At 41.8% G+C, this 16,597-nt stretch overlaps 2 protein-coding genes across 2 annotated transcripts in view; both read right to left on the bottom strand.

Moving 5' to 3' along the window:
* The window catches only part of LOC148115750 (uncharacterized), a 118,928-nt gene that overhangs the window by 69,533 nt on the left and 32,798 nt on the right, over nt 1–16,597 (bottom strand). The window lies entirely within an intron of this gene.
* On the bottom strand, nt 1,174–15,442 carry LOC148115752 (uncharacterized). Its single transcript, XM_087884135.1, has 3 exons — nt 15,372–15,442; nt 11,299–13,015; nt 1,174–2,735 (listed from the first exon to the last, which is right to left on the bottom strand). The coding sequence occupies exons 2-3, from the start codon at nt 12,417–12,419 to the stop codon at nt 1,625–1,627; spliced, it is 2,232 nt and encodes a 743-aa protein (XP_087740261.1). The 5' UTR covers nt 12,420–13,015; nt 15,372–15,442; the 3' UTR covers nt 1,174–1,624.

Here is a 16,597-nt window from a genome sequence, read left to right as displayed (position 1 = left end):
CAAAATGATAGAAGGGTAAGTCAACCTAGAGGACTGTCAGGATTAGATTCTAGGCTGTGGGCAGTCACCTGGCAATACTGCATTCTAACCATTTTATTTTTTTTTTAAAATTTGATTTATATGCTGCCCTTCTCCGGAGACTCAGGGCGGCTTACAATGCGTTAAGCAATAGCCTTCATTCTTTTGTATATTTTATACAAAGTCAGCTTATTGCCCCCACAAACTGGGTCCTCATTTCACCTACCTTAGAAAGGATGGAAGGCTGAGTCAACCTTGAGCCTTGGAGAGATTTGAACCAGCAGAAATTGCAGGCAGCTGTGTTAATGACAGGGTGCACTAAACCACTGTACTATCAAGGCTCTTGATAGTATAGTATATGTGGATAGTATATGTGGAAATAACCAATGAGCCAACAGGGCACCTGACATTATTTTCTCACATTTATTTTTGCATTTTTCAGGTCAGATAGGACAGGCACACTCAGGGCCCCTTGCCTTAAATATTGCCATCTGATAGGAGCTAGGAAGAGAGCCTTGTCTGTTGCAGCTCCTGCCCTATGAGACATTCTTCCCCCTGAAGTTTGGCAAGTGTTTATCATCCTGGTCTTCCATAAAGCAAAGAAAACTAGCTTTTCCCCTCAGCACTGGGAGAATGAGAGGACTGTACATCAGAATGTGAATTGAAACCAGGTTTTTGTTTTAAGCATTTAGTTTTAATACAGCCTTAATGTTAATTATTGATTGGGAGCCAGCCAGAGATTGTTATAACATTGGTGGCTACTTAAATATTTTAAATAAATCAGAGGAAGAAATGAACGAATGAATCAGCTGAGGCTACCATCTGCAAGTTAATTGAGGCAAATGAAGGTCTATATACTGTATTTGTTTATCAATTTATAGGCTGCTAATCCTGAGGTTAACTTCCCCAATTAAACTCCTTGCAAGGAGAAAGATTACATGTTTTGAGGAAGAATAGCACAAGAAATGAGCATAATTAGTAAAGCCTAGAGGCCTCAATAACATCTAAATTGAACAAAGCAAGAATCATGTTTTTTGGGATTCCTAGACCATCCGAATGGCACCAACCTTCCTAGACGTGCCCTGTATTTCCAGGGCAACGTTAAATGTGGAATGTTTGCATTTTGCCATTTGAAATATATATGGGGTTCATTAGTTTCTGTATTAAGGTTTTATTACTGTAAACCATGTGGAATCACGGCATGGCATAAGATGCTAAGTAAAAATACATACATACAAGTTTATATCCCCTTGTATTATATGTGGAAATAATTCAAGGCATGAAACATACCTAATAGAGATCCAAACTCGCTATCTCTGGCCCAGCAATGGCAGTTCCCCTTGGCTCCGTGAAAGGAAATGACCGCACTGGGCCAAACTAAGGAAGCTCAGATCTCATCTCACTTGTTTAGTAATAAGATATACTTGACTATGAAGAATCCCTGCAAGAAATTAGGTAATCAATTTCTTAGCTGGGCTTTCAGTAACAGACAAGAAACGAAATTCAAGATTCCTCTAAACAGATCAATTTTTTCTGATGCAGAATTTCTTGTCATAAGGGAGGAATTTTGTGCAAAACACTGTCCACAATCTGGGCATTTTAAGGGTTACTCTCCTATATGTAACCTTACATGATTTATAAGTTTAGACCTACAACTGAAATCTTTCCCACAATCTGGACACTCATACGGTTTTTCTCCTGTGTGAGTCCTCTGGTGTATCACCAATGTGGAACTGTGACTGAACCTTTTCCTGCAATCCGGACATTCAAATGGTTTTTCTCCTGTATGTGTCCTCTTGTGTATCACCAAGTTAGAATTTCGATGGAAACTTTTCCCGCAATCAGGACACTCATACGGTTTTTCTCCTGTGTGAGTCCTCTTGTGTTGCACCAAGTCGGAATTTCGATGGAAATCTTTCCCGCAATCAGGACATTTATATGGTTTCTCTCCTGTGTGAGTCATCTGGTGTTCCACCAGCTGGGAATTCCGACAGAAACTTTTCCCACAATCAGGACACTCATATGGTTTCTCTCCTGTGTGAATCCTCTGATGTTCCACAAATTGGGAATTCCGACAAAAACTTTTCCCGCAATAGAGGCACTCATATGGTTTTTCTCCTGTGTGAATCCTTTGGTGCATCACAAGGTTGGAATTCTGACTGAACCTTTTCCCACAATAGGGACACTCAAATGGTTTATCTCCTGTGTGAGATCTCTGGTGTAACATCAGGTGAGAATTCTGATTGAACCTTTTCCCACAATCCGGACACTCAAATGGTTTTTCTCCTGTGTGAGTTCTCTTGTGTATCACCAAGTTTGAAGTTTGATGGAAGTCCTTCCCGCAATCAGGACATTTATACGGTTTCTCTCCTGTGTGAGTTCTCTTGTGTCTGTCCAGGTGGGAAGTCTGACTGAACGTTTTCCCACAATCTGGACACTCATATGGTTTCTCTCCTGTGTGAGTCCTCTTGTGTCTCTCCAGATGGGAATTACGCTTGAAACTTTTCCCACAATCCAGACACTCATATGGTTTCTCACCCGTATGAGACCTCTTGTGTCTCCTCAGAGAGGAATTACATTTGAAACTTTTCCCACAATCTTGGCATTCATATGGTTTGTCTCCTGTATGAGTCCTCTGATGTTCCATAAGGGCGAAATTCCGACGGAAACTTTTCACACAATCTGGGCACTCATACGGTTTTTCTCCAGTGTGAGTCCTCTTGTGTCACCAGATCGGAATTCTGACTGAAACCTTTCCCACAATCCAGACACTCATATGGTTTCTCCCCAGTATGAGTCCTCTTGTGTATCACCTGATTGGTTTGCATGCTAAATCTTTTCTCACAATGGGAGCACTGGTACAGTTTCTCTTCGGTATGGGTCCTTCCACGAATCACGAGAGACCTATTCTGAATAAAGCTTTGGCTTTTCACAGGGTGAAAATCACACGTGATGCATCAATCACATGTGATCTGCAATCTATGTTTCTCCCAAAATAGGCAGTCTGTGGGGATTTTCCAACACTGATAGTTAGATTCTTGAGGCGATCAGCACAATTTCGGATTTCTTACCTGGTGGTTCTTTGATTCAACCTACTCTTTCATTCCTTCAAGGCTTTCATTAATGCCTGCCAGTTTTGGCTATCCACGAAAACGTTTTCTTCCCAATGACTTCCAGGTGTTTTTTATTTAGAAATTATCCTCCTTGACTTCTCATGTAATGTTTCCTTGAGTTCCATATAGTCTTTTTTTCCAGCTGAAAGCTTTGTTCTCATAATTCTCTCCATTGTCTCCCCACCAGCTAATAAGGAGAAACGTTTTTAAACTTTCTGGAGGAAGTGGAAAATTTGGATTAATGGTTTTTACACTGTAATGCTGTTTCTCATTCTCGGTTGTCCAGAATGCTCTTTTTGGCATCCTCTTTGTCTGTAAGATTAATATTAATGGGTTAGTTTCATTATTCTTTAGAAATGGCTACATGATATGTGAAAGCAGCAGAAATACTCCATATATTACAATGAAAAACAAACATCAAAATGCTAGCTTAATGTATAACATTAATTACGATTCATGTGGCATGTAGAAGGCTAGATCCAAATATCAACAAATCTCAAAATTCTCCTTTTGGCTTGAGTAAATCACACATACAGTGTACTCCGAAAGTATTCCTATTCCCTTCACTTCTATCAGTTTTGTAATGCTGCAGCCCGATTCTAACAGTTGTTAAAATTCATTTTTTGTCATTAATCTACTCTCATAATGACAAAGTCAAAACAGAATTTTACAAATGTCTGTAAATTTATTAAAAAGAAAAAACTGAAATATCATTTGGCATTCAGACCCTTCACTCAGTATTTTGTTGAAGCAACTTTGGCAGTTATTACAGCCTGGAGGATTTTTTGGGTATGACATGAGAAGCTTTGCACACCTGGATTGGGGGATTTTCTGCCATTCTTCCTTGCAAGTCCTCTCAAACTCAGTCAGGTTGGATGGCAACCTTAGGTGGATAGCCATTTTCAGGTCCTTCTGGAAATGTTCAATATGGTTCAAGTCAGGGCTTGGGTTAGGCCACTCTAGGACATTCACAGAGTTGTCCCTAAGACACTCCTGTGTTGTCTTGGCTCTGGCTGAGATCCAAAGATCCTGTGTGGAGATGGGAAAAAGTTCCAGAAGGGCAATCATCACTGCAGCCCTCCATTGATCTGGGTTTTATGACAGAGTGGCTGGGCGGAAGCCTCTCCTCAATGCAAAACACATGAAAATACGCTTGGAGTTTGCGAAAAAGCACCTGAAGGACTCTCAGACTGTAAGGAACACGATTTTCCGGTCTGATGAAACCAAGATTGAACTGTTTGGCCTCAATTCTATGGTAAATGTTACATCTGGAGAATACCAGGTACCGCTCATCACCTGCCCAATGACATCCCAAGAGTGAAGCATGGTGGTGGCAGAATCATGCTGTGGGGTTTTTTTCAGCAACAGGGATGGAGAGACTGGTCAGGGTTGAGGGAAAGATGAATGGAGGGATTCATCAGGGATTTCCTCAGTGAAAAACTGTTCCACAGTGCTCAGGACCTCAGACTAGGCTGAAGATTCTCTTTCCAACTTGACAACAATCCTAAGCACACAGCCAAGACAACACAGGAGTGGTTTAGTGGTGTTAAGGATATTGTTGTTGTGTTACCAACCAGCAGAGTAAATGCACAAGGAAACATTGCTGAGAGCGATGAATAAGAGTTATGCAAACTGGTTTATCAAAAGCTTACTTTATAGTAGAAAAACAGTCTCATAGTCTTTAAACAAATTCCAAGTCTTTGCCAGTAAATCAGTCCAGTAGTTACAGAATCTTCTTACCCAATAAACAGTAGTTGGTTAGAATAACAAACTCACTCTGGTTCACAAACCACGATGGTTGCAGATCCATCAAACGATGATTAGCAGATATCAACTCCTCTCAATGGTAGCTTATCATAGCAGCTTCATCATCATGGCAGCATATCATAGCAACTGAATATGTTACAATACCTTGCTTAAATACTCTCACAACCAGTCATTATCTAATTACAGCATGACTCAGCATTACAGTCACATAATACATTTATAGATTAAAGTTACAGTACACATATATTGCCTGGACAACTAGTTAGGCTCAAACCATATCCTAACAGGACAACTCTGTGAATGTCCTAGAATGGCCCAGCCAGAGACCTGATTTGAACCTTATTGAATGTCTCTGAAGGGACCTGAAAATGGCTGTCCACATAAGGTTGCCATCCAACCTAACTGAGCTTGAGAGGATTTGCAAGGAAGAATGGCAGAAAATCCCCCAATCCAAGTGCGCAAACCTTCTCATGTCATACCCAAAAAGACTTAAGACTTTAATTGCTGCCAAAGGTGCTTCAACAAAGTATGGAGTTAAGGGTCTGAATGTCAGTAGGGTATTTCAGGTTTTTTTGTTGTTAATAAATTTACAGACATTTCTAAACTTCTGTTTTCACTTTGTCATTATTGATGTAGATGAATGAGAAAAAATGAATTTCAACAAGTGTAAAATCAGGCTGCAAGCTTAATAAAATTGACAGAAGTGAAAGGGGTCTGAATACTGTCTGAATGCACCGAACCTATGTTCCTTTTCACAGAGAAATACACTCCGAATTTCTTTATGTAAACAGTTATGTGTATTTCAGTCAGCAAAATGCCCCAGAAGTTCATTGAGTCAAATTTTTTGATCTGATTTTAGAAAGGTGGGGAGATGAATAGATGAAATGGTGTCCAAATCCTGTGCAAGATTGAAAGCATCTCTTTCGCCCATGAAACTCCTCGGTTGGCAGGAAAGCAACATCTCAATAACATCACAAGGAATGAAAGGTGAAGGTGAGGGAGGTGGGTGGTTAAGAAACACGAAAAAATATATCAAGATTTATTTAAATCTCCCAGCAGAAAATCACAGGCAGCAACTTTAGATCATGCAGCAAAAGGATGAAAACATTTGGGGAGAGAAAGAAAATGCAACAGGAGCCGATATGTTTCATTCTTGTCCCTTCGCTGCTTCCAGGCCGTGGAGGAACCCAAAGGGCCCGACTTGCTCCCGGCTTCTCCTCCGACCTTCCCTCCACTCACCTCCCAGGAGCCTCTTCCACCCTCCAAGCGGCACAAGAGGCTCCTCCGACGCCATTATCCGCCACTGGGTTAGGCGGAAGAGGAAGTCCCTCTGATCTCCTTTCCTCCACGTCCACTCTAGCAATCTAATACTCTATCGTTTCAATTGGTTCTAGCTCGCCTTCTCTCCCTCCGGTATTTCAACAGTAGCGAAGCCGCTGCTGTACTCTTACTCTCTACTCCGTTATTTCTTTCTATAGCGCCATCTAGCGACATAAGGTTGAAGATCAGCCTCGTTCTATCTCTAACCCTAAAACGTTTGCAAGAGGCTTTCATGGATTCCGTGGTTCCTTCTTTGTATTCAACCTCCACATAGCACAGGAATAGTTTTCGTCCATGACAATCTATGCTAAACCTTTTCTCCCAAGAGTTCACTCATTTTCCCGCTTGCTCCAACTAAACCAAAGGAAAGGGTCCAAAGGCCGGGGGTGAGGGGAATGACGTATAACAGCCAACCTGAAAGGGAACCTCCCTTGGGGGCTGCTGAAGATTGTTCCAGCCAGATTTTAGCCTGGGATGTGTGTGTGCAGGAGAACTCCTCGAAACCTCCCTTGGCAAATGAGTGAAGCTGTAATAGTTCAGCTGTTGAATGGAAGCCTCTAGCCCTAGTCTGTCCTTTGGGGTCTGGTAGGGAGGCCCTCATCCTCACTCCAACTGAGCTAGGAGCTTCTTTTGCAGGAACTAAACCAAGAGAAAGCATAGTTGGGGGACACACAATGCTCCATCAGGCAGGGACAAAGTGCACCTCCCTTGTGGATCAGTGAAGACTATTTCAGCCATTCTTCATCTTGGGGGTGGAGAGAAACTCCCCAAAACTATATTTCCCAGCTTCATATCCCTTTAATACAAGAATGAAATAGGGGACGGAACCTTGAAGTGGCCATCAATGTTGCTTCCAAACCGATCTAGATAGGAGATATTATTTTTCCCTCTGCAATCTTGCAGCTGGAATTGCCAGAATATTACCCTCAGTAAGCAACCTAGTTCAATACCTACATGGAACTACTAGGGGAGGCCATCCATCCTGTGATACCCAATTATGTACAAGTTGTCCTTGATTTACTTCATTTAGTGACCACTGGATTCACACCCGCACTGGATTCAGTTGTTTAAGGTGCAATTCAAGGTTATCACCTTTAACAGTATTTATTATAGCAGTAGTGATCAGACATATACAGTATACCACCCAATTGTGTTTTGCATCACTCTCAGTTTAGTGTCAGCATATTGTCTCCAACAATCTGGGTGCTCATTTTACAGATCTCAGAATGACAGAAGGCTGAGTCAACCTAGAGGACCGCCAGGATCGAATTCCAGGCTGTGGACAGAGTCAGCCGGCAATGTCGCATTCTAACCACTGAGCCAACAGGGCACCTGTCATTATTTCCCCACCTTTATTTTTGCCATCTACAGGTGAAACTCAAAAAATTATAATATCATGCAAAAGTTCATTTATTTTGGTAATGCAACTTAAAAGGTGAAACTAATATATGAGATAGGCTCATTACATGCAAAGCGAGATAGTTCAAGCCTTGATTTATCATAATTTTGATGATTATGGCTTATAGCTCATGAAAACCCCAAATTCACAATCTCAGAAAATTAGAATATTGTGAAAAGGTTCAATATTCTAGGCTCAAAGTGTCTCACTCTCATCAGCTAAGTAAGCCATAACACCTGCAAAGGGTTCCTGAGCCTTTAAATGGTCTCTCAGTCTGATTCAGTAGGAATCTCAATCATGGGAAAGACTGCTGACCTGACAGTTGTGCAGAAAACCATCATTGACACCCTCCATAAGGAGGGAAAGCCTCAAAAGGTAATTGCAAAAGAAGTTGGATGTTCCCAAAGTGCTGTATCAAAGTACATTAATAGAAAGTTATGTGGAAGGGAAAAGTGTGAAAGATAAAGGTGCACAAGCAGCAGGGATGACCGCAGCCTGGAGAGGATTGTCAGGAAAAGGCCATTCAAAAGTGTTGGGGACTTTCACAAGGAGTGGACTAAGGCTGGAGTCAGTGCATCAAGACCCACCACACATAGTCGGATCCTGGACGTGGGCTTCAAATGTCGTATTCCTCTAGTCAAGCCGCTCCTGAACAACAAAACGTCAGAAGCGTCTTACCTGGGCTAAAGAAAAAAAGAACTGGTCTGTTGCTCAGTGGTTCAAAGTCCTCTTTTCTGATAAGAGCAACTTTTGCATCTCATTTAGAAACCAAGGACCCAGAGTCTGGAGAAAGAATGGAGAGGCACACACTGCAAGATTCTTGAAGTCCAGTGTGAAGTTTCCAGGGTCTGTGTTGATTTGGGGAGCCATGTCATCTGCTAGTGTTGGTCCACTGTGCTTCATTAAGTCCAGGGTCAATGCAGCCATCTACCAGGAGATTTTGGAGCACTTTATACTTCCTTCCGCAGACGAGCTTTATGGGGATGCTGACTTCATTTTCCAGCAGGACTTGGCCTCTGCCCACACTGCCAAAAGTACCAAAACCTGCTTCAATGGCCATGGGATTACTGTGCTTGATTGGCCAGCAAACTTGCCTGACCTGAACCCCATAGAGAATCTATGGGGCATTGCCAAGAGAAAGATGAGAGACATGAGACCGAACAATGCAGAGGAGCTGAAGGCCGCTATCCTGGTCTTCCATAACACCTCAGCAGTGCCACAGGCTGAAAGCATCCATGCCACGCTGCATTGAGGCAGTAATTGATGCAAAAGGGGCCCAAACCAAGTACTGAGTACATATGCATGCTTATACTTTTCAGAGGTCCAATATTGTTCTATGTACAATCCTTGTTTTATTGATTTCATGTAATATTCTAATTTTCTGAGATTGTGAATTTGGGGTTTTCATGAGCTGTAAGCCATAATCATCAAAATTATGACAAATCAAGGCTTGAACTATTTCTCTTTGTATGTAATGAGTCTATCTCATATATTAGTTTCACCTTTTAAGTTGCATTACCAAAATAAATGAACATTTGCATGATATTCTAATATTTCGAGTTTCACCTGTATCTGTTCTTCCAGGTCAGTTAGGACAGGCACACTCAGGGCCATCTAGGAAGAGAGCCTTGAATCTTGCCAAACATTCCCTCTGAAATACTCTTCCCCCTGAAGTTGGGCAGGTCTTTATCCTCCTGGTCTTCCATAAAACAAAGAAGAACTATCTTTTCCCCTCAGCACTGGGAGAAGAAGAGAGGACTGCACATCAGGTGGTGAATTGATACCCGGTTTTTCTTTTTATGCATTTGGTTTTAATACAGTTTTAAAGTTAATTATTTATTGGGAGTCAGCCAGAGATTGTTATAACTTAAATATTTTAAATAAATCAGAGGAAGAAGAAATGAATGAATGAACAAATGAATCTGCTGAGGCTACCCATCTGCAAGTTGCTTGAGGCAAATGAAGGTCTATGCATTTATCAAATTTATAGGCTGCTAATAGAAATAGCACTTAGACATATATATTGCTTTACAGCCCTCTCTAATCATTTTGCCCCCAACAATTTGGGTCCTAATTTTACCCACCTCGGAAGGATGGAAGACTGAGTCAACCTTGAGCCTGGTGAGATTTGAACTGCCAAATTGCAGGCAGCCGATAGTCAGAAATAACCTGCAGTACAGCACTCTAATCACTGCGCTACCACGGCTCTTCCTAATCCTGAGAAGGTTAACTACTGCAATTTAACTCCTTTTATTTAATTTAACTCCTCGCAAGGAGAATTATTACCAATTTTGAGGAAGAATAGCAGAAGAAATGAACATATTTACTAATGTCTGGAGGCCTCGTTAACTTCTAAATTGAACAAAAGCAAGAATCATCTTTTTGGGATGCCTCGACCATCCAAATGTCATCAACATTCCTAGACGTGCCCTGTATTTTGAAAGCAAGAATATATTAAATGCGGAGGCTTTCAATTTTGTCATTTGCTATATAAATGGGGTTGATTTAGTTTCTGTATTAAGGTTTTATTACTTTTAACCATGTGGAGTCATCATACGTTTGGCTGCCATATACATGCTAAGTAAAAATACATACATACATTTATTATTAACTGCCCATGATAGGACTAAAGGAGGACGCCTACTAAAAGAAGGCTGATTCTCCAGTAACAATTCCATCCTCAGGCATATCGAACTGCCACCAGCCTACCAGGCTTTGAGACACCAGGAAAGAACCTGCAGGATGAGCAGAGACGGCTTTCCATCAGGGAGCAGAGAACAATGGCACACACACACACACACACACACACACACCTCTGAGCATGCAGACTCAGTCTGTGAAGGCATAGTCAGTCCTGACCAAACACAGAGCAACCCGGCAGGGCTGTCTCAAACTGTAACAGATAGGATTAATGAGAAACGAACTGGGCCGACCACAAGGTCACGGACAAGACAGCAAATTGCGATGGTTGACAGGCTAATATCATCCCCCACTGATAAGCAGGATAGGAGGGAGGAAACAGTAGGAATTAAGCCTCCATCATCCAGCATAACGACAGCAAAAACACCACAGCTAATTACAAGTGGGAGACAGCTGGAAGGGCCTATTACGCACGCGCAATGGCCAAATTGATTAATGGCATATAAAGGCAGAGATCTCTGTAATGGTAGTTTAATACTCTGACGATGTCAGCAGATGGCTGACGAAAGCTTAGTAGAATAATTTGTTTTAATTATTTTAAAATTTTAACTTCTGGAGTTCGCAGACTGTATGCTTCTTTCTATACATACATGTTTATATCCCCCAGTATTATATGAGGATATAACTCAAGGCAACAAACATACCTAATAGAGAAACAAACTCACTTTCTCTGACCCAGAAATGGCAGTTCCCCTTGGCTCCATGGAAGGGAACGACCGCATTGCACCAAACTAAGGAAGCTCAGATCTCCTCCCTTGTGTTTAATAATAAGACATGCTTAACTAAAAAGAATCATACAAGAAATGAAATTATCCAATTCTCAGCTGGACTTTCATTATGAGACAAGAAACAAAATTCAAGATTCCTCTAAACAGATCAAATTTATACTCATGTGGAATTTCTTCTGTGATAAGGGAGGAATTTTGTGCGAAACACTGTCCACAATCTGGGCATTTGAATGGTTACTCCCCTATGTGTAACCTTACATGATTTATAAGGCTAGACCTACAACTGAAATCTTTTCCGCAATCCGGACACTCATACGGTTTTTCTCCTGTATGTGTCCTCTTGTGTTCCACCAGGTGGTAATTCCTACAGAAACGTTTCCCACAATCAGGACACTCATATGGTTTCTCTCCTGTGTGAATCCTCTGGTGTTCCAAAAGTTGGGAATTCCGAGAAAAACTTTTCCCACAATAGAGGCACTCATATGGTTTTTCTCCTGTGTGAATCCTTTGGTGCATCACAAGGCTGGAATTCTGACTGAACCTTTTCCCACAATACAGACACTCAAATGGTTTTTCTCCTGTGTGAGATCTCTGGTGTAGCATCAGATGAGAATTCCGAATGAACCTTTTCCCACAATCCGGACACTCAAATGGTTTTTCTCCTGTGTGAGTTCTCTTGTGTATCACCAAGTTCGAAGTTTGATGGAAATCCTTCCCGCAATCAGGACATTTATATGGTTTCTCTCCTGTGTGAGTCCTCTTGTGTATCTCCAGGTGGGAAGTCCGACTGAACATTTTCCCACAATCTGGACACTCATATGGTTTCTCTCCTGTGTGAGTCCTCTTGTGTCTCTCCAGGTGGAAAGTCCGACTGAACCTTTTCCCACAATCTGGACACTCATATGGTTTCTCTCCAGTATGAGTCCTCTTGTGTCTCTCCAGAAGGAAATTATGCGTGAAACTTTTCCCACAATCCAGACACTCATATGATTTCTCACCCGTGTGAGACCTCTTGTGTCTTCCCAGATGGGAATTACGCTTGAAACGTTTCCCACAATCTGGGCACTCATATGGTTTCTCTCCTGTATGAGTCCTCTGGTGTTCCAGAAGGGCAAAATTCCGACGGAAACTTTTCCCACAATCTGGGCACTCATACGGTTTTTCTCCTGTATGAGTCCTTTGGTGCATCACAAGGCTGGAATTCTGACTGAAACTTTTCCCACAATCCGGACACTCATAAGATTTCTCTCCTGTGTGAGTCCTCTTGTGTGTCACCAGGTCGAAATTCTGACTGAAACCTTTCCCACAATCTAGACACTCATATGGTTTTTCCCCAGTATGAGTCCTCTCGTGTATCACCTGATTGGCTTGCATGCTAAATCTTTTCTCACAATGGGAGCACTGGTACAGTTTCTCTTCGGTATGGGTCCTTCCACAAATCACGAGAGGCCTATTCTGAATAAAGCTTTGGCTTTCCACAGGGTGAAAATCACATGTGATGCATCAATCACATGTGATCTGCAATCTATGTTTTTCCCAAAATAGGTCTGTGGGGATTTTCCAACACCGATATTCTTATATTCTTGAGGCGATCAGCACTATTTTGGATCTCTTACCTGGTGGTTCTTTGATTCAACCTACTCTTTCATTCCTTCAAGGCTTTCATTAATGCCTGCCAGTTTTGGCTATCCACGAAAACGTTTTCTTCCCAATGACTTCCAGGTGTTCTTCATTTAGAAATTATCCTCCTTGACTTCTCATGTAATGTTTCCTTGAGTTCCAGGTAGTCTTTTTTTCCAGCTGAAGGCTTTGTTCTCATAATTCTCTCCACTGTCTCCCCACCAGCTGAGGAAGGAGAAAAGTTTTTATACTTTCTGGAGGAAGTGGAAGATTTGGATTGTTTGTTTTACACTTTAATGCTGTTTCTCATTCTCTGTTGTTCAGAGTGCTCTTTTTGGCACCCTCTTTGTCTGTAAAATTAATATTAATGAATTAGTTTCATTATTCTTTAGAAATGGCTACATATGTGAAAGCAGCAGAAATACCCCATATATTACCATGAAAAAACAAACGTCAAAATGCTAGTTTAACCTATAACATTAATTATGATTCATGTGGCATGTAGAAGGCTAGCTGATCCAAATATCAACTCAATCTCAAAATTCTCCTTTTGGCTTGAGTAAATCACACATACAGTGCACTCCGAAAGTATTCCTATTCCCTTCACTTCTATCAGTTTTGTAATGCTGCAGCCTTATTCTACAGTTGTTAAAATTCATTTTTTCCTCATTAATCTACTCTCATAATGACAAAGTCAAAACAGAATTGTAGAAATGTCTGTAAATTTATTAAAAAGAAAAAGCACCTTTGGCAGCTATTACAGCCTCAAGGTTTTTTTGGGTATGACATGAGAAACTTTGCACACCTGGATTGGGGGATTTTCTGCCATTCTTCCTTGCAAGTCCTCTCAAACTCAGTCAGGTTGGATGGCAACCTTAGGTGGATAGCCATTTTCAGGTCTCTCCAGAAATGTTCAATATGGTTCAAGTCAGGGCTCGGGATAGGCCACTCTAGGACATTCACAGAGTTGTCCCTAAGGTTTGGCTGGGCTCCAGAGATCCTGTGTGGAGATGGGAGAAAGTTCCAGAAGGACAATCATAACTGCAGCTCGCCATCAATCTGGGCTTTATGGCAGAGTGGCTCGGCGAAAGCCTCTTCTCAGTGCAAAACACATGAAATCATGCTTGGAGTTTGCGAAAAAGCACCTGAAGGACTCTCAGACTGTAAGGAACAAGATTTTCTGGTCTGATAAAACCAAATTGAACTGTTTGGCCTCAATTCTATGGTAAATGTTACATCTGGAGAATACCAGGTACCGCTCATCACCTGCCCAATGACATCCCAAGAGTGAAGCATGGTGGTGGCAGAATCATGCTGTGGGGTTTTTTCAGCAATAGGGATGGAGAGACTGGTCAGGGTTGAGGGAAAGATGGATGGAGGATTCATCAGGGATTTCCTCAATGAACACCTGTTGCACAGTTGCACAGGACCTCAGGCTGGGCCGAAGATTCACTCTCCAACTTGACAACAATCCTAAGCACACAGCCAAAACAACACAGGAGTGGCTGAGGGAGAACTCTGTGAATGTCCTAGCGTGGCCCAGCCAGAGCCCTGACTTGAACCCTGTTGAATGTCTCTGGAGAGACCTGAAAACGGCTGCCCACCGTTGTCTGCCATCCAACCTGACTGACGTTGAGAGGACTTCTTCGGGCCCTCAAAACCTATTTTTTTCAGTTAGCCAGGCTGTCCTGATTTTATGATTGGTTTTATCAATTTTGATATGGCTTTTAATTGGAATGTTTTAAATTAATGGGCAAATTTATTTAATTATTTTAAATTTATTTTAACTTTTGTATATAAAAAGTTTTATTTCTGGCTGTTCACCACCCTGAGTCCGAAAGGAGAAGGGTGGTATAGAAATCTGAATAAAGATAAAGACTTGCAAGGAAGAATGGCAGAAAATCCCCCAATCCAAGTGCGCAAAGCTTCTCATGTCATACCCGAAAAGACTTAAGACTATAATTGCTGCCAAAGGTGCTTCAACAAAGTACTGAGTTAAAGGTCTGAATGTCAATATGGTATTTCAGTTTTTGTTGTTGTTAATAAATTTACAGACATTTCTAAAGTTCTCTTTTCACTTTGTCATTATTGATGTAGATGAATGAGAAAAAATGAATTTCAACAAGTGTAAAATCAGGCTGCAAGCTTAACAAAATTGACAGAAGTGAAAGGGGTCTGAATACTGTCTGAATGCACCGAACCTGTGTTCCTTTTCACAGAGAAATACACTCCGAATTTCTTTATGTAAACAATTATGTGTATTTCAGTCAGCAAAATGCCCCAGAAGTGCATTGAGTCAAATTTTTTTGATCTGATTTTAGAAAGGTGGGGAGATGAATAGATGAAATGGTGTCCAAATCCTGTGCAAGATTGAAAGCATCTCTTTTGCCCATGAAACTCCTCGGTTGGCAGGAAAACAACATCTCAATAACATCACAAGGAATGAAGTGTTAGGTGAAGGTGAGGGAGGTGGATGGTTAAGAAATACGAAAAAATATATCAAGGTTTCTTTAAGTCTCCCAGCAGAAAATCACAGGCAGCAACTTTAAATCATGCAGCAAAAGGATGAAAACATTTGGGGGGAGAAAGAAAATGCAACAGGAGCCGATATGTTTCATTCTTGTCCCTTCGCTGCTTCCAGGCCGTGGAGGAACCCAAAGGGCCCGACTTGCTCCCGGCTTCTCCTCCGACCTTCCCTCCACTCACCTCCCAGGAGCCTCTTCCACCCTCCAAGCAGCACAGGAAGCACCGCCGAGGCTATTATCCGCCACTGGGTGAGCCGGAAGTGGAAGTCCCTCTGATCTCCTTTTCTTCACATCCACTCTAGCAATCTAATACTCTATCATTTCAATTCGTTCTAGCTCGGCTTCCCTCCCTCCGGAAGTCGCTGTACTCTCTGCTCCATTACTTCTTTCTACAGTGCCATCTAGCACCATAAGGTTGAAGATCATCCTCGTTCTATCCCTAACCCTAAAACGTTTGCAAGAGGCTTTCATGGATTCCCTGGTTCCTTCTGTGTATTCAACCCCCACCGAGAGGATTGAATACTGGCTGGGGGAAGGGCTTTCAACAAATTCATCTTGTGTGCCAATTGTGCCCTTTCCTGCACCTGGATGCCTTGTACAGGGGGTCACTCTTTCCTTGGTCACCTCGTTTGAATCTCTGCACTGGACCACTAGAACACTTCCTACGGTTGGGTAGATAATATATAGAAAACTATGTTCTGTAACTTTAACTGCTACAAGATGACTAATTGATTAATTGTGCTACGCATAAAAGAAGGCAGGAAGTTCATTCACTCCTACTCCTGATATTAGAAGGTTGAACTGCTGAAAGATACTGTGTCGGTGTTACGGAACTGGAATTGTAAGCAAACTTTGTTTTGTATTGAACCATGATTATATGAAGACGTGTTATCTTTGTTTTGAGAAGCCAAGTTTGTTTGTTTTATAACAAGTAAAGACTATTTATTTTTCTAACAATGTTCAGAGTCTGAGAGTATCTGTGTTTTTGTAAGCAACGCTGTCTGGTCCGTTGCACTCCTCTGCAGAGGGCAAGCTTTACCCTCAACAACTCTTCCCTTGGTCACCTTGTTTGACTCTCTGCACTAGACCACTAGAACACTTCAACTGGTCCAGAATGTAGCAGCACACACAGTAATGGAAGCCCCCAGGTGGTCCATGTCACATCTTTGTGGTGGAAACCGCACTGGATTCAGTTCTTTAAGGTGCAATTCAAGGTTATCACCTTTAACAGTATTTATTGCAGCAATAGCGATCAGACATATATACCACCCCACTGTGTTTTGTGTCACTCTCAGTTTAGTGTCAGCATATTGTCTCCAACAATCTGGGTCCTCATTTTACAGATCTCAGAATGAGAGAATGCTGAGTCAACCTAGAGGACCGTCAGGATTGAATTCCCGGCTGTGG

The sequence above is a fragment of the Pantherophis guttatus genome, chromosome 2 (assembly GCF_059756535.1).
Source record: "Pantherophis guttatus breed Tessera chromosome 2, ASM5975653v1, whole genome shotgun sequence".
Lineage (NCBI taxonomy): Eukaryota > Metazoa > Chordata > Lepidosauria > Squamata > Colubridae > Pantherophis > Pantherophis guttatus.
This window is presented reverse-complemented; position numbering and strand designations above follow the sequence as displayed.